Source organism: Pleuronectes platessa, chromosome 20 (genome assembly GCF_947347685.1).
Source record: "Pleuronectes platessa chromosome 20, fPlePla1.1, whole genome shotgun sequence".
In the NCBI taxonomy this organism is placed as follows: Eukaryota; Metazoa; Chordata; class Actinopteri; order Pleuronectiformes; family Pleuronectidae; genus Pleuronectes; species Pleuronectes platessa.
This window is the reverse complement of record NC_070645.1, coordinates 7,300,585-7,312,024: the sequence shown is the minus strand read 5'-3', so window position 1 is coordinate 7,312,024 and position 11,440 is coordinate 7,300,585. Positions and strand designations below refer to the sequence as shown.

The following is an 11,440-nucleotide window of genomic DNA, read 5'->3' as shown; positions in this document are numbered from 1 at the left end:
TTAGATATTGACTTTCTTACTTTGCTGTCAAAGCAGAAAGATATTAATATTATTTATTTATTCCTTGTGACCCCTCAGATGCACTTTGAGACCCCCTGGGCTCCTGATCACTACGCCTGGAAACCACTATAATATGCTACAGGAGAAACTGAAAGTGTGAACTGTTGAATGATGAGAGATAAAAACAAGTCTTGAGATTTGAGACAAACATTGACAGTAAAACTTGATTCACTAATGGGAGATGCAAAGTGTCATAGTTTACACACTTGTTATTAAGCACTCCCATGATCCGACCGTGTTGTTTCTGTTGTTTTGCAGGAACAACACGACACACATAGATGTCCAGTGTTGACTGGGGCTGACTCGTGCCCCGTGTTATTACACAGCAGTATTTGGGGTGGCGCGCCTGTCGCCCGACGGTTCGCCGGTCGGAGGCTTCTGCATCAGAGATGGCAAGAGACCCGTAGCGGACTGTGGGGCCTGTCTGGTTGGGTACTTTACCGACAACAGTCACGTTGAGAGAGCCGCAGAGACACGCAGTGTGGGCAGGACGTGGGGCTCACGGGTAAGCTAACACACCACCGCTCGTCCGGCTCAAACAAACAACTTCCTCTCGGTGTCAGAAAGAATTGATGCCACGTCTGAGTTAACGTGAACCAAACTGACTAGCTCCGCGATGGCGGACAATTCGCACGGCTGCTAAGTAGCTAAGTCAGCTAGCACGTCGGCTAGCTGGCAGCAGTCGGATAATAGCTAAGTGTGTGACGTTCGCTTGCTAAACTAGCCGTGTCTGTTGTGTTCTCAAAGATTGAACCAACACATTGTGTTGTTTAATTTGTGTGAAGACGGTGTTATCTGGTTAGCCATCTGGATATCGTAACGCTAGTTGGGGCAGCTAGCGTTAAGCTAGGTACTCCAACAAACAACAGTGAACGGTTATTTTGCTCTGTAGCTAACTGGTAGTTTATTGATAGCTCAGCTAGCTGACTTCAGCTGTAGATGCTGGCTGGTGTCAGTACATGGCTACATGTAGTTAGCCTGCCTCATCTGACAGATGATGCACGTATGCGAACGCAAGTTTACAAAACACTGGCCAAGATTGTATACGTTTACCACACGGAGGCTAGTAGTTAGTTTATGAGCTAACATTAGCAAGTCGGTGGATTATCCAAAGTTAGTCGGTGTGCGTTAATCAAGCCTGAGTTAGTGTGTTTATGATCAGTGTTATCGTTTGAAATAACATGCTTTTGTAAGCTAGGGATAGTTTGAAGGTGTAGACAACCTACTCCCTTATTACTGAATTATCTATGCTGTTGTTTACCGGATTTTGACATGACGAAAAAAACATGGGACATCTTCTAACTTTTAGAGGCGTTGATATTTTGTGTCTGGTGTTTGTGCACAATACCTGAGATAAGACAGGTAAACCTAGGCCTGTGAAGAGGCTGGCATGCTGCTATTTAATACATCATTGCTACAACATATCAGTAGCGCCCCTTCTATAAATATTGGACAGGAACAATGTAACACTTGCACTGTAAGAGTCCCACAAATGCAAAGACGGGATAGCACAGTGGTAACCCAGTAAATATGGACTTAAACTGGGCTCAGATTACAGGAGGGCTAAAATCCAGGCCGATTTTCTGTCACACACTAGAGGGGAATCTTCGCAGTTATTCCTCTCTCTAATCACAAACATGCACACGCTACAAGAGTTGAAAATAATGCCACAACACCCACTACAGGATGTTGTTAAGCTCATCACTCCAGCCCATTAGTGACGCACCTCCTCATGTCACATATCTGACATGATCTCATGAAGAAAAGGGTGCAAAACAAACACAATGGTAACTGGCTTGTTGGGACTCCTTGCTCGGTTGCAGTGATATAAATCCAAAGCAGAACAATTTATGAAATATGAATGAGAAAATGGTTGGTGTGACTAGGTCAACATGGCCTGTCTTATTTTTTCAGTGAGAACTGGGGGGGGGGGGATTTTAATTGTCAGTTTAATATGTGTAGACGAACATCTCGACATGCCTTTCCTGCAACTGAGCTGTCCACTACACTTACAGTAGTTTGTTTTGTGGTCCCTGTTTCAAAAGCTTGGTTCCACTCTTAAACTACTGAGGTAATCATCCCAATTTGAAATCATGAATATCAACATTTTTGATAATTATCAGGGCGGCCCCTATGACTCTGTGGGCGGTTCACAGCCAAGAACGGCTAATATTTGGGTTGAACATCAGTAGCGACCAAGGATCCTCCTTTGACTCTCACAGAGACCTAGTCGCCTGAAATTCCTGCAGCCTGAGCCCAGCTTCAGTCAACACCTGATGGGAATCACCTTCAATAAAGGTTAAGCCCAGGCTGTCTCCATCCAGCTTTTGTGGATATGGGAAACAAAATGGTCAAACACTTATTTCAGTGGCTGAGGAGGGTTTCTGTACACTCCTCATTATTGTATTTTAGGACCAATAGTTAGCTTCCTGGTTGGTGTTTAGTTTGTTGCCACACTGGTAGGTAGATGCAAACAAGAAGCTTTCACTTAAGAAACAACTCTTGCTGGATGGCTCTTAAATTTGTTCCTTTCACCTTTTGAAAGGAAAGAGTAATAGCCTGCCACCACTGTGTGATACTGGTGTGTAATACCAACATAAGGAATAGTAATGTGTATCAAAAACCTAGGAGGAGAGCTCGGTGACAAACTGACACTTTCCCTTTATATAGAGACATTTAAAGGCACTATCCCTGTCTCTTTACTGAGGCTAAACTGTGAAGTAATCAGAAATTTGCTGTAGTGAAACTCTATGTGGGCTAGATGGACTGATGAAAACCTCCTGACGCCTTATATCATAACATTTATTGAGACCATGACTTGTTTTTCGTTAGTTTTTTCCATATTTTATCGATGTGTTGTGTATGCTTGAAAAGATATTTCAATCCTGTTCATGTAAGCGATGAAGTGGGGAACCCTGATATTATGTGTATAGGCCTGGTTGTGTGTGTTGGTGTGTAAATTGTTAAATATGTGGACACTTTAAGACCTTAATAATATTTATTGCAGTGCTGTCATGATACACACTTCTGACTTAGATAACTTTATACGATACTGAAACAATGCCATGGCAAAAAGCTAAATTTCAGGCTTCTGTGACGTCACCCACAGGTTTCCAAAGTGCAGTATTGAAGTTCAAAGTAGGGACCTCAGTGTGTGTGTAGCTGAGCTTGGTCAAATGAATGCTGGTTGCTGAAACAGACCCACCTAGCTTGACGCTACTTCGCTAACTGAGGCTGAGAAGTATGGCTGATTGCTACGCTGTGTTGCTAATCAGCTAGCGATGTGAATTACAGTCTACACAAGACGTCCTCGGATGTTACAACATCCCACATAAATTATGTCTCACAGGGGCCTGAATGAGCACTCAGTGAGCAGATCTAGTTTCTCATTGAATGACCTCCATAGGTTTTAAAGAATTGTCCAAAAAATCCTCACACGGAACGCTAGGTCCATTGAAGAATTTGATACATTAACAAATTCTTATCTTTCTAGGATGTACATTTAGTCTTAACAATTTTATATATCAAAAACTATTGATTAACACTCCACAAGCAACAGTTTAATCAAATCTTGCATTCATGAAACTATTAAAAATATTTAAGGTATGACTTTGATTGAATTGAGCTTTTATAATCATAACAACCCAGTGTTTATTTTTTCTTCTTTGCCACTGGAGACAGCACATGGTCGTCACATCTGTGTCCTTCAGGCTCATCCGCCCCTAATAAAAATAAGAAATAAGAAACATAAAATCATGATATAATTGCAGAGTTACAGGCTGTTACTTATGAAAGAAGTTTTTGTGTTTTGGTTCTTTAGATACTCAATTCTGTATTTGAATGTGGTTTTAAATTTAACTGTGTATTTTCAAGACAGTGAATATACAGTGTGCACTTCATTCGCATTAAAATTATTGTTGTTTGTAAAATAATATTTAACCAAAGGCTTACAGGCACCTTAGACTTGAAATATATTATTTTTAGAGCTGTGAAAAATAACGCGTTAACGCGTTATGATTAAATTACAGGATTAATTCGTTTTTTTTTTTTAACGCATTTAACGCATGCGCAGAAGGACCTTCCAATTCCGCCGCCTCTGCACTAGTCGCCGCTCTAATGCAGTCAGACGGCAGCTGCCATTCAAACAAACAAACAACATGGATAATTCTGATGAACCTGAGGACCTTCTGGACGGGAAGATCGTGTTCCAAAAAAACAAAGATCAAACATTCAGTAAAACCAAGGTGATATGCACACTCTGCGAGAAGACGTTATCGTTTCACCGTAGCAATACCCGCCTAACCACCGCAACGCGAAGCATGTGTTGGTCGGCGAGGGGCGTTCAAGTGGAATGCGCCAAACCAGACTCACTCGCCGGACACATTGTGCAAAAGAAGCGGTCAGCTTTACTGTCAGAGAATTTGAACAAGTTAGTTTGCCTCACCAACTGGCTAAAGACCGAGTAGCTAAGAGGGCCTTTAGAGGCATTAGATTGTATCATGGTGTGGTTAATGGTTGTGTGACAAAAAATATAAAAAATGTCAACCATCCTATGGCTAAGAAGCTCAAATAATTTCTGTTTAATTTAAAAAAAAAAGTTTTATTCAACCACACAATGGCTAAGGAGCCCGAGTTCTGTTTAGGATGAAGATTATATTAATGTTCCATATGGAAAAGCAATGATAACTGCTGAAGAACTGCTGAGTTGCAGCACAAAAGAAAAGTTAAATGTCATAAATCTTGTTTTCACACAAATATTCCGAAAAAATCGGTAATGTGATTAATCATGATTAATCCATAGAAACCTGTGATTAATTTGATTAAAAATTGTAATCATTTCACAGCCCTAATTATTTTTCATTAGGGGAATGTTCACTGTTGTATCAGTTAATTCACATTGTCAGTGACAACACAGAGCAAGCGGTGCCCAAATCAAGTATTAGTAATGTATTAGGGTCATTGCTTTACCAATATCAACCAGCATAACCAGTATAGTCAATCACTGGTGAAGCCTGCCTAGATCACTTAGAGGAAAACTTTACGTAAAGTCATTTAAGTTTAAGATAACCTACTTCAAACAATACATATTTAGACTACTTCAATGTTCAGCAGCGCATATTCAGATCATTTTAGCAAAAGAAAGACATTTGGCAAATTTTCCGTCTTTTTTCACTCGACAATCGAATATGACTCGAATCGACATATTCACTTATTTAACACTAAACTGACATGAATTCAGTAAGTTTTGGGTAAAGTGTAGTCAGCTGAGAATTTTGTGTGCGTAAAGGTCACGTCTCCCTTCCTGTCGAGGTAACTTTGTGAATAGCTTAATTTAGCAGTATCACTGTTACTAGCTGCTGTTTCTCATGTTTAGGGCTGCACCTATCGATTCTTTTTTTTACGATTAAACTAAAGATACATTTTTATTTCTTGGTTAATATAATAATGAATTCATCAAAAACAAAATTTCCTCAAGCAAACGTCCAAAATATCATAATTTCTGACATGCGTCCTGATTCAGTGCCAAATATTTGTTTGTCTCAATAATATTTCAACAATGATTATTCATTTTCACATTGAACTGGAGTTAGTATAATAACAAATATTCTTTTCTCGTTTCAAGTAAAATTATGTTTGCATTTAAAAACTATATAAAGAGCTTTTGAAAAGCCATTTTCTCTTGTTCAGTGAGAGAAGTAATCTTGACCATGTCCTGCCAGGATTTACTATCGTAAAAGACAAAAAAAGCCGCACAGTTTAAAATAAGACTACTGTAAATGTGAGAAAATGTGAAGTTGCGCAGGTCAAAATAGAAACGGCCCGTCCAAAATCTAATATCAATTCAAGAACGGCATCTGGGTCCGTTTACAGACTGCGATCTGCCTATTAGTGACATATGATAGATGATCAATGGCAACTTTTTCGTTTCAGGTTGCTCTTTGGGTGAATCCACGGGTTGACTTGGCACTGCCACCCTCCATTCGACGTGTCGACATACGTTGCGCAAACTATGTATTTACTTAATCGATGATGTAGATGCGTCGCTCCAGTCCTAGTCATGTTAGCTGCCAATTGTGCAATAAAGGTGTTCTGTGGTGAAAAAAGTTTCTGTGGTCAGAAATGTCTCCCCTAAGGTGTAGACTATTATTATATTTCAGCGTGGATGTACAATTAGTCATTTTTTACCAGCATTAGAACATTTTATAATAATGGAAAGGTTTCAGTGCAACAGAGTCCCAGAGCATCCCAGTAACAATAATAACGGCATTAGAAGAGAGTGAGCAGTTGTACTGCTGTAAACAGTGTTTCCTCTCAGTTGACAGCTTTTTTATTGCTTCTGTTGCAATTTGAAAAGCCAGCGAAATAAAGTAGAGATTGAGCTGTCACATAAATTAAGCAGGCAGGAAACTTCAGTAAAATATATTGTTTTTGTATATTTTTTGTGTCTTGGGTGATAGACCACCTGTTAAATATTATTGTGCAACTTACTTTTTACTCAAGAGTTCTTCTTTGCATGTTAATAACCTTTTGACTTGTGGCAATTTAATTTCTCCCCCAAGAAAATAAATTGTATTTAGTCCTTCATGTATAAATTTAGAACAATTGGCAAATTGCTTAAAAATAAACTGTTCAAATTGATCAATGTAAAAAAAAATGCTAGTTGAAACTGAACAATTCAAATTTCTTGTTTTGCTGAAACAGTCAAGATCCCAAGTATACTCACTTCATCATTGTTAAAAAAAGAACCTGCAAATATGAATTTTAAGAAATAGTACATTTTGTGCAGAGACCTAATCAAATTACCTATTAAGGTAATTGGTAACTAATTTTGTATTCATCTAATACATTCTGTGACTAATTATTGCATCTCACACATGCTGTGGCTGGCATGGAAGGATCCACTTGTCGTTTAGATTTGACTTAAACCCTGTTAAAAAATTATCCATATAGGTTAAAAGTATGACCGGTCTTTAGCCTACATGATGAGGTATAGCGTAGGTGTAGGACACCCCGACATGTCCTCCAAGTCCAACTGCAGTCTTGGAGAAGTTCCTCTCTTCAAACCACATGCAGTACATATTGCCGACTTGCAATGATTACGTTGCTGTCAGTTGTTGAGGGTTTCTTAACTATGAGCTAGTGCAATTAAACTTTTTTTCCGCAATATTTTATTTAATGGATACCATCATTTTTAAGAGTGATGTATGACTCTTGGGGGTCATGGTGAAATTTCCAGACTTATTTCATCCATTAACTTGTCACATCCCATCTTTCTACATTGTCGGCTGTCTTCACAAGATATTTTGGAGGAGGATGGCAAGGTTTTAGTTGTTTGACCATCTGCAATGCATTACTACACAAATGCACAGGGAGTTCAAATATCCGAGGAAGCCTCTTCTACTGTGCTGGTTATACAAATATTATGCTTATTGCATTAAATCGTAACTTTCTGCCTGTATAACTTTGTTGTCATCACACTGGGACTCTGACTTATGAGTTTACTTCTGGCATATTTACAATTTTCTGTTTTTTGCTTTCAGCAATTCATGTATTTCAAAGCATGAGGCTCTTCATTCAATATATGTCTCAGTCTTTTTGTAGTCATTTTGACTGCACAATCATGTGTAAGCCACATTTAATGACTTTGATTAGTGATGCCCCAAGTTGACCCAGATCAACATTTATAGAATGATTAACAAATCGGTGTTAGGTCCTTGTTGTGCCTGCTTTGTCCTAAGAGTTGCATCCTTTTTTGTTTCAGAGGAACCATGGGACACGGAGTAGGCTGAACCAGAGGGTCAAGCAGCACACACCAGTTGTAAGTATACAACATATTTTCTCAGCATTATGTTAAAGAAGAATTAATACATTACAAAATGATTTCGGTATTGGTAAATATAACGTGTGTTAAATCATTCAAAATAAACTCTCACAAATAGCTGAGGTCTGTTAGTCGACTAGATTAAAATGTGTTATTAAGAATGAATTGCCTGTTTTTTTTAAATAATTTAAGCGTACATTTTTACACTTGCATATCAAATCAAAAAACAATATAACTTGAGGATTCACTCATCATCACAGACCTGTAGAGCTGTTTATGAAACTTGATAAACAGGTTAAAAGGCCTCCACAGTGTTTTTTTCCATTAATTACCTACCTACATTAATATGGCCGCCATGGTTTAATATGTTCTGCCACAGTTTCATAATGTTCCCATGTTTAACACTTCTCAATAAGATCTCTAACTTAAAGTTTTTAAATGTTTTTTTTTCTCCATTGATTAGAGCATATGGATGCAACTCACACCACATAATGAAGTGTACTGATATATGAATATAACCACTGTGCCCGAAGTCAAATGAAGTATGTTAGTGTTTTCTGAGGACACTCAGGGTTTATGATTCCACTCATGCCAAGTTTTCAAAGGCTCTCGCTCGATCTCTCTCTTTCTCTCTCCCTACGCGTGACAGTGTAAACAGGAAGCAGATTGTCTATTTGCAGTTGGTTGCTTAGTTGAAAATGCTACTAGCAAGGAACGCAAATGGCAAAAAGTAGGGGATTCTTTCCTTGGACTAAGCAGTGGAACTGTTTCTGACAGTAAGTGTTAGCACTGTTTTTCATTCACTGCTGGTAGTTAAGATAAGATCTAAACAGTCAACAAATGTGGATGACTGCATCATCATTTCATCATTAAGTCTAAGTTTCTGCCTGTGTATACTAAAACAGTTACACCAGAGTTTTAAACTGATATTGGGCCAGCAGTGATTTAATTAGTTTTAGGGGCCAACCCTTAATCATTTGTAAAAGGGACGAACAACATATAATCATATCAATATCATTTTTACAGTATTATGGGTCAAGCTCAAACAGCAGTTGCTAGCATGTCCTCAGACTTCTCAAATGTCCTTGAGCCCTGGAAAGTTCACCTGTTTCTTATTTGTGAATTTACTGGCTATGTGCCCTTTGTGTTTGAAGTTTACTTATGATTTCAATCCATCTTTTTTAAACATGCAGGGCATTCTTCGGGTGTTCTAGTGAACTTCAAAAGATTTTAATGATCTTTAATTAGCAAGTGTCTCAAAGGATTTCACCATTCTTATGCTTTTAAATCTCACAGCTGCATTCGTCACAGTAAAAAATATGATCCTTACCTCTCGCCTAGAGCACCTTGTTAGGATGAAAGGCACCACTAGAATGATTCAGGTCTTACTTGTCTACCAGCCATTTTTCTGTCAGCATTGGTGACTCTGTGTCCTCCGTAGGGCCTCTCTATGGTGGAGTCCCTCAGGGTTCTATTCTCGGGCCAATACTGGTTTCTCTTTAAGAGCTTTCCTTAGAGCATGGCGTCTCGTTCCACTGTTTAGGAGGGGCTTGGCTTTTTAAACAAAAATACATCATAGCTTGGATGACTTTAAATGTTGTTATAGTAATTAGTTAAACTGACATCCGTATTTTTTGGTGGTACCCATGATGGACCTATGTACCACCTTCAAAATTTGGTATGATATCGAACAGTGATTTTAACTTGATCAAATTGAATTTGTTGATTAAATTCAGTTTTATCCAGCTGTGGCTCTTATCAAAGGTTACATTTTTATTGTTTAATGATTTGAAGAGGTCATACCTGCACTTACTTCATCTTGACTTGTATACTCTCATTCCACTTAATGTCACTGTTGGCCAGGCCTTCTCTGCACTGTCTGTTTTTTAAAACTCTTCTGTATACCTTTGCTTTTCATTCATATGAGTGTTGTTTTTTATATAATTGTTTATCGTCTTATTGCTTTTATTATTATAGTGTTTCTTGTCTTTTAAACCATTTTTTATGTTGAAATAGTAATTGCTATTTGATTACACAGCCCTTTGTTTAAGTCTTATGTTTTCGGTAATGCTGTGAAAATCAACTGAGACTTGAATTTACTTAACTTACTTTGTCTGTCGGGTTGTGTGTATGTTTTCTGAAGGTTTCCCACTGTGGTGTATGACATGGCCACAGCCTCATCCAGAGCAGAGTCTAGCCATAACCACAGAGGAACATCACAACTTCATGCCATTGGTGAGTCCAAACACAGCAGGCTGTGATGTGTGGGAGTCTCTAAACCGTATCAATCCCTTTAGTGCTCATGCTGACACACCATGTCAACAGGAATTACTGTGTGAAAAATATTTTTTTCTTTTAAACGGGATCCATAACATATATAACATGACACATGACTGTCTGAAAAAGTGCTTGCTATATAGTGAACATATAAAATGTTGAAAGTAAAGATCTCCACTTGTTTCTTTGCCTCCCTCATGTACTGCCAGTTTCCTGTGCCAAGATCAAGAGGAAGAAGAGCCTGTTTGGGACTTCCATTTATGTGGAGGTGACAGCGGAGGGGGAGTCGCGCCGTACAGTAAAGTCCCACAGCTCCTCCAGTCCTAAATGGGATGAGAGGCTAACTCTGTAAGATGCATCAATTTGCATACTGTGTGATTCTGACCGTCTGTGTGTGTCGGAAGCTGCTTTACCCAAAGCAGCTGTATGTGTGAACGCTAATGTCCAAATCAGATTACACGGACATCAAACAGACTTAACCTTGCCAGCTCCAGAGTACAAAGTCTGTGTCATGTCTGATTGAGCCCATATGTGAATGTGTGAATATAGAGAGGGTGAGTGAGTGAGCTGCTTCCTGCATTCTCTACATAAACACCACACCTATTGAGCATTTTCAGTTACCTGCTCAGAGAGAGACTTCAAATGTAAAACAGATCTTTGGTTATTTCCTTTTTTGAAATGTAGCTGTCCCGAACTGAGTGATGGAGAATAAGTAATGAAACCTCTTTACCCAACCTTTATTATTTAGCAGGGATAACATGAGGCACAATGTGAATCCACAGTAACACAAAAATACATCCTGTTTAATAGAATTTCCGTTGAAAAAGTTTGGAATCCCAAACAGCCTGCTTCCATGTAAAAAGCAGTTGAAAATAGAGCAACAGTTCTTTCCTCCTTCTGAGGAGTTATATTAGTGTGAACATGAACTGTATACTTTATGCAACAAACAGAAGGCATTTGAAACAAGTTTTAGGAAATGTATTCTTTTGAAATTCTTAATATGACCAGAAAATCCCTCGGGTGGCTCATCTGATAATTATTGGAACAAGGACAAATGCTGTACAACAACACACAGAGCTCTTTGTATCATTTGAGACACTATTGAGGCCTGCAGCCTGAACACAGCAGACATTTGCAGCTCGTTGACTTCTGAATGTTTTCCAAATGCCTAGGACATCTCCTTGTAAATGCTAATTATCTTGATTGGGTAATTATCACTGGCAAGCCAGAGTGCTGCTTTCTTCATGGTCTTAACTTCGCTCTGTGAATCTTTTGTATACT

At 38.7% G+C, this 11,440-nt stretch overlaps 1 protein-coding gene across 4 annotated transcripts in view; it reads left to right on the top strand.

The window, feature by feature from the left end:
* Positions 1–209: 209 nt before the first annotated feature.
* Positions 210–11,440, top strand: part of LOC128425962 (NEDD4-like E3 ubiquitin-protein ligase WWP1) — a 31,984-nt gene continuing 20,753 nt past the window's right edge. Inside the window, exons 1-4 of one of the 4 annotated variants that reach the window (XM_053412796.1) lie at positions 210–565; positions 7,823–7,879; positions 10,026–10,117; positions 10,369–10,507. In XM_053412796.1, the coding sequence (XP_053268771.1) occupies positions 10,048–10,117; positions 10,369–10,507 (209 nt within the window). In that variant the 5' untranslated portion in view covers positions 210–565; positions 7,823–7,879; positions 10,026–10,047. Of the gene's footprint in view, positions 566–7,822; positions 7,880–10,025; positions 10,118–10,367; positions 10,508–11,440 lie in introns of those variants that run through there. The other 3 variants (XM_053412795.1, XM_053412797.1, XM_053412798.1) reach the window with 3 other exon arrangements.